Genomic DNA, 16,769 nt, shown 5'->3' with positions numbered 1-16,769 from the left:
AGGTCAGGAGATCGAGACTATCCTGGCTAACGTGGTGAAACCCCGTCTCTACTAAAAATACAAAAAACTAGCCGGGCGTGGTGGCGGGCGCCTGTAGTCTCAGCTACTTGGGAGGCTGAGGCAGGAGAATGGCGTGAACCCGGGAGGCGGAGCTTGCAGTGAGCCGAGATCACGCCACTGCACTCCAGCCTGGGAGACACAGCGAGACTCCGTCTCAAAAAAAAAAAAAAAAAAAAAAAAAAAAAAAAAAAATAAATGAAGGTCATACTCTATTATAGAAAGGACTACTAGAAACAAGTCTATCAATAACCACAGGATGCACTATAATCTACCAGTAAGGATTTTTATACAAATAACTGTCAAGTGCGAGGGGGGAAAGGAAGCACAAGAGAAACCATAAAACATTAGTGATCTTAAAGGATAAACTAACCTTGTTTATATACTTCTATATTTAGACACAAAAAAAGTTAATCTAAAAATGACAGGTCTATGAATTGTGTTTAAAGAATAAATCCAAAAATGATGTATTAATAATTAGGGGGAAAATCCCTGGTATCGAAAGTAATAGAATTATTTTTTCCTTAAAAGCTGCAAATTAGCTGGGCACGGTGGCTCATTCCTGTAATCCCAGCACTTTCGAAGACTGAGGTGGGGAAGATCACTTGAGGCCAGGAGTTCAAGACAAGCTTGGCCAACATGACGAAACCCATCTCTACTAAAAATACAAAAATAAGCCGGGTATGGTGGCGCACGCCTGTAGTCCCAGCCACTTGGGAGGCTGAGGGAGGAGAATCACTTGAGCCCGCGAGTCAGAGGTTGCAGTGAGTCAAGATCATGCCACTGTACTCCAGCCTGGGCAACAGAGCAAGACTCTGTCTCAAAAAAAAAAAAAAAAAAAAAAAGGGGGCTACTAATTGAAAAGTTCAGTACCAGTTAAGCAATTGTTCAGTTACAGGATTAGTTTAGAAACACACAAGATTTTTATACTTGTACTTAATAAGCTGCAAATATCTGACTCTGTATTTCCCTACTCTTTTCTCTGCCCTTCTATAAAATACAAATATTTTTGAAATTTTCTTATTAAATACAAATAGGTCACACATTAAATAATGGTTAATTTAAGGTAAGAAACTAATGTCCACCATTAATGAACTTCACATAACTTCCCACAATATACTTCACATTAAAGATATTTTCTTCAGTAATTTGTTAAGATTAAAAGTCTAGTTACAGGCCGTGCGCGGTGGCTCATGTCTGTAATCCCAGGAATTCCAGACCAGCCTCAGCAACATACTGAAACCTGGTCTCTACAAAAATAAAAATTAAAAAATCAGCTGGGCATGGTGGATCATGCCTATAGGCCCAACAACTTGGAAGGCTGAGGTGGGAGGATCACTTGAGCTCAGGAGGTCGAAGCTGCAGTGAGCCCTGACGACAGACTGTACTCCAGCCTGGGCAACAGAGGCACACCCTGTCTTCTAAATAAACAAACAAATAAATAAGTAAAATCTAGTTACAATTTGTTTGGTAATATAGGAAATATGAAAAATGCTAAAAGTTATTTTACCTAGACCATTTGCTTTCCTTAGACTCTGTTTGGCAAACAGCAGCAGAAAACTGGTTGCCTTGGTTATTTACGGAGTAATAGGCCATGGCCAAGCACGGTGGCTCATGCCTGTAATCCCAGCACTTTGGGAGGCTGAGGAAGGCAGATCACCTGAGGTCAGGAGTTCAAGACCAGCCTGGCCAACATGGCAAAACCCCATCTCTACTAACACTACAAGTATCAGCTGGACATGGTGGCACATGCCTGTAATCCCAGCTACTCGGGAGGCTGAGGGAGGAGAATCACTTGAGCCCTGGAGGCGGAGGCTGTGATGAGCAGAGATTGTGCCACTGTACTCCAGCCTGTGCAACAGAGTGAGACTCTGTATCAAAACAAAAAACAAAAACAAAGTAATAGGCCACATTCCATCCATCACTGTTTTATTGTTTTTTAGAGTACTTATCAATTATCACATACTACATAATTTACTAACTTATTATGGTTAATACTGGTCTCTCTCCACTAGAAATTTAAGTTCTGAGAAGATAGATTTTATCTGGTTTACAGTTATATCTTCAACCCTGATCTCAGTTGCTGGCACATAGTAAGTACCAAATAGATATCATTAAATGAACAGACTAGAATCCATCATTGCTAAATATTCAAAAAGGCTATAAATTTTAAAGCAAAATTCTGCATAAATGAGCAATGACCAAAAAAGGTTGTTTTTCTCTAAGTACCTGGAAGCCAGTTGTGAGTGATCTATAACTAACTTATTAGTTTCTAGACTCCACCCTTACCCCTGTTTCATGTTCAAGAAACAATTCTTCCCTTTTACTAATATCAGCATCACATGGTCATTCTACTCAAAGATGTCACTGTCACCAACGGGAAACAGGTTGCTATGCGAGATGAAATCACAGATAATACCCAGGTAGAACAATATTAATCCAGGTAAATACTTATGTGAATTTGAAATGTATCTTCCAGAAATTTTAAAGAGGCTAGAATCAGTCTAAAAGAATCTGTAGTTAATAGAATGAGGGGAAGATATTATTTATGAGCAGGTAGCCTTCCTGTGCTGCTTCTTAACTAAGGACATGTCTCTTCTTCTGCTTCTTTGGCTTGTCAGAAAATAAAATATTTAAAACAATCCAGGGTTCCACCTCATCTTTTTATCAAAGTGCAGAAGTCTCAGGAAAAGCAGTTATACTGCATAAGGGAAAAGCCAGTGAACTTCAAGCAAAGGAAACCACAATAAATTAACCAACTGACCACATTTCTCACACAAGTTTTAAAGCAGTTTAATCCTCTTTCCAAAGTAAGTACATAATATTGTACTGTTTTTCTTTCTTTTGAAGAGCATTTAATTGGAGAAAAATCCTGAAGCTGTTAGTACTTTTAATGAAATCTTTTTTGAATTTTTAATTTTTATGAGTACACATGTGTATACATTTATCAGGTACATGAAATATTTTGATATGGCATACAATGCATAACAATCAGTAAATGCGGTATCCATCACCTCAATCATTTATCCTTTGTGTTACAAAAATGCAATTATACTCCTTTAGATATTTTTAAATATACAAAAATTATTGTTCACTGTAGTCACCCTGTTGTGCTATAAAATACTAAATCTTATTCATTCTACCTAACTATATTTTTGTGCCCATTAATCATCTGCACTACCTCCTTTCCCCTGCCACACTACCCTTCCCAGCATCTAGTAACCGTCCTTCTTCTCTATCTCCATGATATCAATTGTTTTAATTCTTAGCTCCCACAAATAAGTGAGAATGTGTAAAGTTTGTCTTTCTGTGCCTAGCTTATTTCATTCAACATGACTTCCAGTTTCATGTTGTTGCAAATGACAGAATCTCATTCTTCTTATGGCCAAAGAATACTCCATTGTGTATTGTCACTTTTTTTTTATCCATTTGTCTATTGACGGACACTTAGGTTGCCTCCAAATCTTGGCCATTGTGAATAGTGTTGCAATAAACATGGGAGTGCAGATTATCTCTTCGATAAACTGATTTCCTTTCTTCTGGGTACATGACTAGCAGTGGGATTGCTAGATCATATGGTAGCTCTATTTTCCGTTTTTTGAGGAACTTCCAAACTCTTCTCCATAGTGGTTTTACCAATTTACATTCCCACTAACACTGTGTGAGGGTTCCCTTTTCTCCACATCCTTGCCAGCATTTGTTATTACCTGTCTTTTGGATATAAGCCATTTTAACTGGGGTTAGATGATATCTTGTTGTAGTTTTGATCTGCATTTCTCTGATGATCAGTGATGCTGAGCACCTTTTCATATAACTGTTTCATATGTCTTCCTTTCATATATCTTCCTTTGAGAAATGTCTATTCAGATCTTAATAGACATTCATATGTCTTCCTTTCAGAAATGTCTATTCAGATCTTTTGCCCAGCTTTTAATCAGATTATTAGATTTTTTTCACTACACAGTTGTTTGAGCTCCTTATATATTCTGTGGGTTGTCTCTTCACTTACGCTGATTGTTTCCTTTGCTGTGTAGACGTTTTTAAAGTTAATGTGATCCTATTTGCCATTTCTGCTTTGGTTGTCTGTGTTTATGGGGTATTACTCACGAAGTCTTGGCCCAGTCTAATGTCCTAGAGTTTTTCCCATGTTTTCACGTAGTAATTTCATAGTTTGAAGTCTTACATTTAAGTCTTTAATTGATTTTGATTTTATTTTATTTTTTTAAGGCGAGAAAGAGGAGTCTAGTTTCTTTCTTCTGCATACGGCTATCCAGTTTCTTCAGCACCATTTACTGAAGAGACTGTCTTTTCTCCAGTGTATGTTCTTGGCACCTTTTTCAGAAATGAGTCCCCTGTAGATAAACAGATTTGTCTCTGGATTCTCTATTCTGTTCCATTGGTTTGTGTGTCTGGTTTTATGCCAGTACCATGCTATTTTGGTTACTATTTCAAGTCAGATAATGTAATTCTTCCAGTTTTTTTTTAATTAATTAATTTATTTATTTATTTATTTATTTATTTAGCTCTGGATAGCTTTGGCTATTCTAGGTCTTTTTTGCCTCCATGTAAATTTTAGAATTGTTTCATCTATTTCTGTAAAGAATGTTATTGATATTTTGACAAGGACTGCATTGAATCTATAGACTGCTTTAGGTGTATAAACATTTTAACAATATTGATTCTTCCAATCCATGAACATGGAATATCTTTCCTTTTTTTCTGTGTCCTCTTCAGTTTTTTTTTTCATCAATGATTTATAGTTTTCATTGTAGAGATCTTTCACTTCTTTGGTTAATTTCTTGATATTTTATCTGTAGCTACTGTAAATGAGATTACTTTCTTGATTTGTTTTTCAGATCGTTCATTGTTGGCATATAGAAATGCTACTGATTTTTGTATGTTGATTTTGTATCCTGCAGATTTACTCAATTTGTTTAACAGTTCTAATAGTTTTTTGGTGAAGTGTTTAGATTTTTCCAAATATAAGATCACATCATCTGCAAAGAAGGATAATTTGACTTCCTCCTTTCCAATGTGGATGCCCTAGACTTCTTTCTCTTATCTGGTTGCTCTAGCTAGAACTTCCAGTACTATGTTGAATAACAGTGGTAAAAGTGGGCATCCTTGTCATCTTCTAGATATTGGAGGAAAGGCTTTCAGTTTTTCCCCATTCAGAATGATATTAGCTGTGACTTTGTTGTATATAGCTTTTATTGTGTTAAGGTATGTTCCTTCTATACCCAGTTTTTAAATGGTTTTTATCATAAAGGGATGCTGAATTTTATCAGATGCTTTTTCAGCATCAATTAAAATCATCACATGGTTTTTGTACATTCTATTGATAAAATGTATCACGTTGATTAGTGTGTGTGTCTTGAACCATCCTTGCATCCCTGAGATAAATCCTACTTGGTCATGATGAAGGATCTTTTAAACATGTTGTTAAAATTGGTTTGCTAAAATTTTATAGAGGATTTCTGCATCAATGTTCATCAGGGAAGTTGGCCTATGGTTTTCTTTTTTGCTGTGTCTTTGCCTGGTTTTGGTATCACGGTAATACTAGTCTCATAGAATAAGGTTTGGAAGTATTCCCTTCTCCTCAATTTTTTGGAATAGTTTGAGTAGAAATTGAATTAGTTCTTCTTTAAAAGCTTGATATTAATAGAAATCAGCAGTCAAGCCACTGGGTCCTGGGCTTTCTTTTGCTGGGAGACTTTTTATTATGGCTTTGATTTTGTTACTTGCTATTGGTCTGTTCAGGTTTTGGATTTCTTCATTGCTCAATCTTGGTAGGTTGTAAATCTCTGGGAATTCATCCATTTCTTCCAGGTTTTCCAATTTATTGGCATATAGTTGGTTATAGTAGTCACTAATGGTCCTCTGAATACCTGCAGTATCGGTTGTAATATCTTATTTTTAATCTCTGTTTTTATTTATTTGGGTCTTTATTTTTTTCTTACTCGGGCTAAAGGTTTGTCAATTTTGTTTATCATTTCAAAAAACCAACTTTTTGCTTTGTTGATCTTTTGTATTGTTTTCTTAATTTCAATTTATTTCTGCTCTGACCTTTATTAGTTTCTTTTCTTCTCCTAATCTTGGGTTTGGTTAGCTCTTGCCTTTCTAGTTAAGATGCATCATTAGGTTGTTTATGTGAAGTTTTTCTTCTTTTTTGATGTAGGCACCTATAGCTACAAACTTCCCTCTTAATACGATTTTCACTATATCCCATAGACTTTGGTATGCTGTGTTTTCACTATTGTTTGTTTCGATAATTTTTTTTTTTTTTTTTTTTTTTTTTTTTTTTTTTTGAGATGGAGTCTTGCTGTGTTTCACAGGGTGGAGCACAATGGCGCATCTCAGCTCACTGCAACCTCCACCTCGCTGGTTCAAGGGATTCTCCTGCTTCAGCCTCCCAAGTAGCTGGGATTACAGGCACCTGCCACTGCACCCAGCTAATTTTTGTATTTTTTAGTAGAGATGGGGTTTCGCCATGTTGGCCAAGCTGGTCTCAAACTCTTGACCTCACCCTGAAATGTGGGTGAGATAGAGGTATGAAATGAGAGTAAATAAGAAATTGTAACATTACAAATATTAAAATATTAACAGATGATCACCTAATAACATCCTGTAGGAAAAATACTATTATCAGAGAGAGTAAATTAACTTCGCTCAAGGCTTTTAAGTTTCAAATCCCGTATTCTTTCTACTGAACCACATTAGTCTCTTAGAGAAATTGGGACAGCAAATGAAGAGTCACTGAAAACATTTTATAATAAAGAAGAAATAGGATAGTAGCTAAAACATAAAGTCAAGAAAATTTTTTTTTTTTTTTTTTTTGCTAAAATTATAGGTACAATGGAAAAAGGATGAATAGAAATAGAATAGTAGCAAAAAGGAACTGGAACTTAAGAAGTACAGAATAAGCCATAAGGGTGATATGACAGACAAGCACATGAGAGATGAGTAGCAGTATGGTACCATGTAATGAAGTCCAGGTTGTCTGCAAACAATACACAGACGTAGTGGATGAGGCCTATGTAGCTCTACATCTTCCTCAGGAAGTTCTCTTTTGTCTTAAAGCATCAGGTAGAGCAGAACCCTAGCATGACAAGAAAATTTTGTCTAAAGTGGTTCTGAGAGCAGTAGTGAAGTATGTGACTGTAGGGGAAAGATTTTCTAGCATAACTGAGGGTATCAATGCACTGGCAAAATAAGCAGAATTGAGAGACACTAGTTCTAGTACAGGATAAACAAACCATTGTAGTGAGTATGGAGAAGTGTATTAGAACCATAACACTAAAATTAACTGATCTCTTCCTCAGAGATGATAAAAGAATCTACTACCTCAAATGTACCTTCCAGACTTCATCAGGTACCCTGCCCTGTGGTTTTATTACTTCAAAGAAACAACAGTCTGGAAGTGGGTACCAAAAATATGAGCTCAAACCAACGTTTTCTGGCTTAACCCCCATTTATATCCACTTGCTTTGTTGTGAACATAACTTTTAAAATCCTTTTTATAGTTCTTAGTGTGTTTTAAAAGCCATGTCCTCATACTTCATAGCAGTATTCTTAAGTTTTCAGCCTCAACTCTATGCTAAATCCAGAGTCCTTCCACACACCGTTTACACCAAGCTTTGGACCATCTTTAAAACTGAGTATTTTATCTTGCATCCTACCTCAGCACAGAGGCTTCAGATGCTTTCTATAGTATCTACCATACATACCTTTTATAAACTTTTAAAAATCTGTCTTCTTATATTTCTCAAGCCTCTCTAGCTGGATATGATTACTTATAAATCTAGCTTTATATACTCACATGCAAGAACTTAAAGTTTTACTTATTATATTTCATTTTCTTAAACATCCCATAACTCCTGCCTTTTAAAATGTTTGTGAACCCTGATTCTGTCAGCTCATTCTCCTTTCAAGCATATTCTTCTACAAAAAGGAAAAGTCTCTTCCATCTTTTCTACACTCAGTTTCCTAACCATTTGACATAGTATTTATATCTATGTCAAATGGATGATTGTTACCCATTTATTGCATGTATTGCATTATAAACAGCTTAAAGAATTAAAGTATTACATGGTACTTATATTTACCTCTCTGCCCTCAAATAACATCCCATATTAAAGTCACTTTTCCTATGTTACACCTGCACAATGTGGAATACAAGCTCTTTTTCCTCTCTTCTCCTCAATCTACATTTACAGAAGACCTAATTCACATTGCAGGTAGTCGAATCGCTAGTGTATAATTTAAATAACAGAACTAATTTCCTAAGAATATTAAAGTTAGATATTCTAACTGAATGCTTCTCTTTTTCAAGCCACAAAATTTATTTATCACAGTACTTTAGTATTCTAAAAAAATCAGGCACGTCTAACAAAAATCTTAGTACAGGCATGCCCTATTGAGATTGTGGCGTATTTTCTGAATCATGATATAAAAACATTCACTCCTAAGACAAGGCATCTTAAAAAGGAGCTAAGGTAGGCTGGGTGTGTTGGTTCATACCCTTAATCCCAGCACTTTGGGTGGCCAAGGCAGGGGGATCACCTGAGGTCAGGAGTTCGAGACCAGCCTGACCAACATGGTGAAACCGTGTCTCTACTAAAAATACAAAATTAGCCAGGTGTGGTGGCACACGCCTGTAATCCCAGCTACTTGGGAGGCTGAGGCAGGAGAATTGCTTGAACCTGGGAGGCAGAAGCTGCAGTGAGCCAAGATTGTGCCATTGCACTCCAGCCTGGGCAACAAGAGTGAAACTCTGTCTTAAAAAAAAAAAAAGGAGCTAAGGTCAAAACAATACTATTTTGCTTTAATTCTTTAAGCTGTTTAAATGTCTCTGATCTAGCCAATAAAAATATTGTTCCTATAATCAGGAATAGATTGTTAACCATAGAATGCCTCTGAAAACCAATTTAATTTTCTTTGAAATGCTGTTACTAAAATTAACTGCAACTTTATTTATATGACTGTCTGTGGTTTTCATGTATGCCTAAAAAGCACAAGAGAAAGAAAAATATCCCAGAACTAGAAAAGTAGTCATTATGTTCAGTTTAGCTTACTTTCATATTTCTATTTTTAAAATACATCCAAATTAAAGTTCACCATTTTTCAATAGAAAAACAGAAGGCAATTTCTTTATGTAAAAATGGAAAAAGAAATTCGGCATCTTCTAAATTAAATTTGGAATTTGATTAATTAGTGAATGAATGCCTAAAATCCTTTTCCACCAGTTGTAAGGCTGAACATATCTATTTTTCATTTAGAATTTTAATACATTTAGAACTCCCTGGGAAGGAGAAGTGGCAATAGAAAATAATTTGAATATAATATTATATTCTGAACCCATGTGTGTTCTCAGATAAAATAAATAATAAAGCTCGTCCCTATTCAATAACACAGCCTTCTCTTAACATTTCTCAACCTTAGTTCTTCCAAATCATGGAATTCTGTTTTCAGATTCTGCATTTATACTAAAATACTAACCATTTACACTAAAATGCTAACCATAGCTAAAAGTGTCACTCCCAGAAATCTCTCAGATCTTGGCTGACACTAAGAGTCAGAAGATCAGGGTTTGAATCCTAGCTCTGCTGTATCCTAGCTGTTAGATCTCAGTAAAGTTATCTAAACTTCCTAAGCCTCTGTTTACTTATTTGTGAATTAATATACTACTACCATTATGTACGTGAGTTCATCATAATTTATTAACCCTATACAACTGTCAGATATTAACATGAATGTTATATGCTAACGTTGTTCCACCATTGTGGAAGGGGTAAGAATTTTTCCCATAAATCATCAGAAAAGGGTCATGACTACACCAGAAACAACAAACCACTTAAGGACTAAGCCAGATCACCTTCAATTAGACTAAAATTGTAGTATATGTATCTTTGGTCTTGAAGCCACAGGGTTACTCAAGATCACATAAGGCATCACAATTATTCAAGTTATTGCTGTTCATATACAGACTATTCACACTCTCTAAACATATGCAAAAATACGGCAATAAAGACTAGACAAAAAATTAATAGTGATTTATTCTGTTTTAAAAATGTACTTTGATAGAAAAAGTTTGAGTAAGGTAGACAGTCTAGTTAGTAATATTGTACTAGTGTTAATTTCCTGTTCTTGATAATTGTATATTTTTGTGAGATATTAAAAATAGGAAAAGTTGAGAGACAGAAAAAAAATGTACTTTGATAGATACAAGATAAATTTATGGCCGGGCGCAGTGGCTCAAGCCTGTAATCCCAGCACTTTAGGAGGCCAAGACGGGCGGATCACGAGGTCAGGAGATCAAGTCCATCCTGGCTAACACGGTGAAACTCCATCTCTACTAAAAAATACAAAAAAACTAGCTGGGCGAGGTGGCGGGCGCCTGTAGTCTCAGCTACTCGGGAGGCTGAGGCAGGAGAATGGTGTAAACCCGAGAGGCGGAGCTTGCAGTGAGCTGAGATCCGGCCACTGCACTGCAGCCTGGGCGACAGAGCGAGACTCCGTCTCAAAAAAAAAAAAAAAAAGATAAATTTATTTTGTATTTGACAACATTATAGACATTAAAGAATTGAAATTGTGATCCATTATGGAAAAAGGAAAAAGAAAATTTCTGACATAATCCAACAGATTACTCTTTAAATATTAATCTAGCCCAATGAATCTTGAAATGCTATGTTAAGAATATGCCAAGATGTCATCTAGGAAAATCTTAGGGAGGAAAAGTTCTGTCTACCTCTTAAGCACCTCCATTTCACTATTCTAGCAGCACAAGACTCCACTTATTGGAGAGACATTTATAGCACTTGAACATGGCAGTGTCTGTCACACAAAGAGAAAATATCCATTTACTAAGTAGTAAAACCAGTATGTTTCTCTCCCTTGCTACTGGAGAAACAAGAGAGGCATCATAGGTAACTATTCTCTTGGCTTTCAAAACAACATTATCCTTTCTCTGTCCTAGCTAAATAGCTATGCCAATCCATGATTTCTCTCTCCCTCTATGATGTCTGCTGTTCTTGAAACTTATGAAGGTGAATCACTGCTCATACTGTTAAATTGGTATAGTTTATATCTCTCCACACTTTGATGTGAATGGAGGTAGGAACCCACAAAAAGTTCTAACAGATCCCCAGCACCAAAAATTTCCCCTCAATACACTAAAAGGGACATTGAAACAGGGTTTAAAAGCTTTTATAGAACAAATGCCTGGTTATTCACACTGTAAGGCCAAGTACTGGTATTTGCAGGCATATGGGGAAAAAGAGAAAGGAATACAAAGGGCTCTCCAAAAAGCCATTTTCCTTGGATCCTCACATTCCTTCCCCATTTTTAATGCCAAAATTCAAGATTTATCCCCTCTGTAGGGCTACAGAACCCTCAGCTTTCTCTACATGGCTGAGTTGTAACAATCAAAACTAAGGACTTAGCAACATATCTTTAATTTTCAGTGAAGCAAAATTGGACAGTTATTAGCTAGGATGAGAAAATTTCAAATTTTCAATACAAAATATCTAATAGATATTTCCGATCCATGCCAACAAGAGAATGAACAATTGTTCCTGTGGGTAAGGTGCTGAGAGATGCTGAACAAACAGCAACAATATTAATTAAACAACCAGACAACTCATTTATGGAAGACATTGTTCTAAGCATTTTATGTGTATTTTTTCCACTTTATCTTTACAACAACCTATGAGATTGATATAACAATTATTCTCATTTTATGGATAAGTGTTCTGCTGGCTCAAAGTAGTTGAGTAACTTCTCAGAAGTCATACCATGCAGCTGAGATTTTAACCTAGGCACTCTGCTCCACAGCCTGCACTCTTAAGTATCATATTACACCAAATGGCCTCTCAACAGGACTGCCTTGAAGACACTGCTTCTATGTGTGTATGTGTGTGCGTATCCATAAACACAATATAAATAAGTACACACACACACCCCCCAGTAAATTCGGAGAACCAAACTTCATAGACATATATTGCAAAGTACTTTAGTAATCACCTTTCTAGTCCCTCATTTTACTACCATGGATCCACCACCAGACAGAATATCTTGGACAGCATAAATTATGTTCAATTAATAAATTCCTTTAAAATGGCTAACCACAACAACAACAACAAAAGGAGTTGAACTGCACTATTATAAAATGACCTTCAGACCTTGTAGCTAAAAACAAAAGAAATCTAATTTGTGATTTTAAGATCAAATTCAAACCATGACTGGTTAACATTAAACAAACTTTTGGTATTTTATTTATCTGTGTTTTTTTGTTTCATTTTTACTAAGACAATAACCTGGACATTTTCAGGAAAAAAAAATATATATGTGTATCCCTAAAGTTACTGGGCTAAGACTTTTACTAAAGAATCAGTGGAATTTTTCTCCTTCTGAGTATATGAAAATCATCAATTTCATCTTTAATATTACAAATTTAAATGAGAAAAAGAAGAGCAAAATAGGCATTCTAGAATTAATATACTCAAAGATGACTGTACTTGAGGGACTAGGAGGGAAGATAATTATTTCTAGTACTGTAATACTTACAATTAAATTATCAAATTACTTAACAGCAAATGTAACATAAATGTAAAAATCAATGTGACAAAAAAGAAAAATAACATTATAAACATGCAAAAATACAACAACCACTTACCAACTCAATTCCCTGTGGAAAAGGTGTATCATCCCAGTCCTTCTGTGGAAATCTCTGGATTATTTTCCCTAGACCTTCTCCTGACCCTGTTAATAAAACCAAAGTGAATCAGTTATGGGATACTAAAAAATACAATTACTCATTCTACTCTTACTTATTTCTAAATGAGTATTTGGTAAACTGATTAAACATTTTCAAGTTTTAAAAAACATGTAAGTATGCATCATCTAGAAATTACACAGTTGGACCTCCATATCCATGGGTTTTGCATCTGCAGGAGACACCCAACCATGAAATGAAAATATTTGGGATGAAAAAAAATAAAATTAACAATGCAACAATTTAAAAACGCAAATCTTAAAAATACAGTATAACAAATATTTCCACACCATATTCATTGTATTAGGTATTATAAGTAATCAAGAAATTATTTAGAGTATATAGGAAAATATGCATAGGTTATATGCAAATACCACACCATTTTATATAAGGGTTCTGGAACAAATCCCCCACAAATACCCAGGGATAACTGTACTGAAATAAAAGGCAATCTCTAGTCTACGAACCTTTTTTTTTTTTTTTTTTTTTTTTTTGAGGCAGAGTCTTGCTCTGTTGCCTAGGCTGGAGTGCAGTCGTATGATCTTGGCTCACTGAAACCTCCGCCTCCCGAGTTCAAGAGATTCTCCTGGCTTAGCCTCCCAAGTAGCTAGGATTACAGGCACCCACCACCATGCCCAGCTAATTTTTGTATTTTTAGTAGAGACGGGGTTTCACTATGTTGGCCAGACTGGTCTTGAACTCCTGACCTCAAGTGGTCCACCTGCCCTGGCCTCCAAAAGTGCTGGGATTACAGGTGTGAGCCACCGCACCCGGCCACTGTTCTATAAGATTGACTGATACATATGAAAAGCTAAAAAACACTAGCCAGAGGCACTGAAATCTAGAGTCTCTACCACATTATGGGAGTAACCGCCCTTTGTGCCCCAATAAGGAAATTAATCCCAAATTGAAATTTAAGAAGAACTTTTCTATGGAGATGAAATAATTTTAAGTAACAAATGAAATGGCACCACTAGCACTAAGTTTCAGTTATGGGCTATAAGTACTGCTACTGGTTAAAGTTTTTGAGGCTGGCCTGGGAACCTTACCATTGTTTAGGCAGGATTTCCCAACATCAGCACTACTGACATTTGGGGATGGATACTTCTTTGCGGGGATGGGGATTGTCCTGTGCATTGTAGGATGTTTAGCAGTATTCATAGTCTCAATTCCTAGATTCCAGTAGCACCCCCTACCACCAGCAAGTTGTTACAATGAAAAATGTGCCCAGACGTTACCAAATGTTCCCTGGGTTGAAAACCACAGATGTCTATCACTATTGTTATAAAATTATCCTGTGACAACGAAGAAGGAATCAACTTATCATTGAACTTTGGGGATGTAATTTGTGAGCAAATTGGGAATGGAAGGTACATGTTAAATCTAAACTAATTCTTGCTATAGTTTTTTAAGATCTTCATGTTGCTTGTATATTCTACATGTTGTCCTAGTTCATATGAAATGAAGGCAACAATATTCTGATTATTTGTTTTGTATATCTAACTTGAGGAAGTCTGCACAACGAATTCATTTTGTTAATATACTTTAAAATTCATCCACTATGATTTCTCAACCTCATCTCTATGAATGCAGCTTCTCCCTTGCCCCTCACCTAAACTGCAACCAATTTACGGCCAAATTTCTATGTTTAAAATGTAAATGGAAAGTGACATTCACTTTACTGACCAACTCAGAACTGTATTCTGAAACGAGGTCTAACCAAAATCTATTTGAAAAAGACAAAATAAAAATATTCTCAATCAAAATTAATAATTGCTACTGTACAGTAACTTATCTGTCTCTTGTTATAGGGGAATGAAGGATTTTGTTAAGACTAAACCAACTTTTTATCATAGGCACTCATTCTTCAAAATCTACCTCAAGCATCATCACTTACGACATCCCAAGCAGAGTTAATGAAACAAATTGCTAGGTGCTGGAGGTACACAAATGAAAAAGACATAGTCCCTATCCTAAAGGAACTCATAATTAATTCAGGGAAACAAACAAATGAACCGATAATTTCAGTTATGTTATGGTAAGCTCAATCAGTGATAGAAAGACCATATAAAACTTTCTGGAAGAAATGACAGCAAGCTTGCTTTCTTTCAGTAACCAACTTGTTTCCCCAAGCACCTGGCACACTGAATTCCTGGCATATAGTCTATACTGAGCAAAATGTTTACTTTAATAAATTCATTGGTACTGACCGAAATTGTTAAGTTTATTCCTCCCTTCTTTTGAAAGAGATAAATTAACGTACTTATTCTATCATGTTTAACCATGTCCCTATATTGTTTATTCAACTCTGAAGGCCATACCTAATGTATTTTAGGTTCAAGAAATATTTATCATATTAATTTTTTTTTTGGACAGGGTCTCACTCTGTTGCCCAGACTGGAGTACAGTGGCAAAATCATGGCTCACTGCAGCCTTGACTTCCCAGACTCAAGCGATCCTCCTACCTCAGCCTCCAAGTAGCTGGGACTACAGGTGCAGACCACCACAACCAGCTAATTTTCATATTTTTTTGTAGAGACAGGGTTTCGCCACATTGCCCAAGTTGGTCTTGAACTTCTGGACTCAAGCAATCCACCCACCTCAGAATCCCAAAGTGCTAGGATTATAGTGTAAGCCACCGCACCCAGCCCAATCACATTAACTCTTACTAATTATAAAAGTAATGTTAAGTGCAGAAAGAATTTTAAATACATAAAAATATAAAGAAGAAATCACCCATAACCCCACACCTGGAGACAATTATTATCAACATTTTGGACTATCCATTTATTCCTAGGTTTCCTTGCATAAATACCTATTTTTTTCCTACCGAATGAATACCACACTAAACCTAACTTTATATACGGGCTTATTACCTGATATTTTACAAAGGGCCTTTGAGGTTGTTGAACATACATTTTCTAGTTTCTCACTATTATAAATAATACTACAATAAACATCTTTATTTACAAATCTTTATCCTCATCTCACTTTTCCTGAAAAAATAGTCTTTTCCAGATTCTACCTCTAGTAAACTGTGGCAGCACTGTAGCATCTGTCAGCAAATGTCTGAGGCATTTTGACAATACTTCTTCTTTTACATGAAGCTAGAATTGGTGTGTATTCCTCATAAGAAAAGAACCTAAATGAGACCACACTACTGTAAGAGGCACTTTGATTGATAGAGTTCTTTCAAAGTAGTAGAGGATCTGGAAACAATTACAGTCATACTTGGGAGATACTGCAGGTTTGGTTCCAGTCCACAGCAATAAAGTGAATATTGCAATAATGTGAGTCACACAAATCTTTTGGTTTCTCAATGCATATAAAAGTTATGTTTACACTATACTGTAGTCTATTAAGTGGGCAACAGCATTATGTCTAAAATATGTAAATGCTTTATTTAATTTAAAAATGCTTTATTGCTAAAAACTGCTAACAATCATCTGAGGCTTTAGCAAGTTGTAATCTTTTTGCTGGTAGAATGTCTTGCTTCGATGTTGATGGCTGCTAACTGATCAGGGTGATGGCTGCGGCAATTACTGAAAATAAGACAACAGTGAAGTTTGCCATATCGATTGACACTTTCCTTCACAAAAAATTTATCCATAGCATGCAATGCTGTTTGATGGCATTTTACCCACAGCACAACTTCTCTCAAAAATTGAAATCATTCCTCTCAAACCCTGCTGCTGCTTTATCAACTAAATTGATGTAATATCCTAATCCTGTGTCATTTCAACAAAATTCACAGCATCTTCTCCAAAAGTAGATTCCATTTCAATAAACCACTTTCTTTGCTTATCCATAAGAAGCAAATCTTCATCTGTTAAAGGTTTTATCGTGAGATTGTAGCAATTCAGTCACATCTTCAGGCTCCACTTCTAATGCTAGTTATTTTGCTATTTCTACCACATCTACAGTTCCTTTCCCCACTAAA

The 16,769-nt window shown here is 35.8% G+C and overlaps 1 protein-coding gene across 11 annotated transcripts in view; it reads right to left on the bottom strand.

Moving 5' to 3' along the window:
- Positions 1-16,769, bottom strand: part of SBF2 (SET binding factor 2) — a 528,961-nt gene that overhangs the window by 412,624 nt on the left and 99,568 nt on the right. For all 11 annotated transcript variants that reach the window (XM_077963424.1, XM_077963415.1, XM_077963418.1 and 8 more), the window contains one exon: positions 12,731-12,816. Coding sequence is in view for 9 of the 11 variants with exons in the window: in XM_077963415.1 (XP_077819541.1) it covers positions 12,731-12,816 (86 nt within the window). In the remaining 2 variants the exon portion in view is untranslated. The remainder of the gene's footprint in view (positions 1-12,730; positions 12,817-16,769) is intronic.

Source organism: Macaca mulatta, chromosome 14 (genome assembly GCF_049350105.2).
Source record: "Macaca mulatta isolate MMU2019108-1 chromosome 14, T2T-MMU8v2.0, whole genome shotgun sequence".
NCBI lineage: Eukaryota > Metazoa > Chordata > Mammalia > Primates > Cercopithecidae > Macaca > Macaca mulatta.
This window is presented reverse-complemented; position numbering and strand designations above follow the sequence as displayed.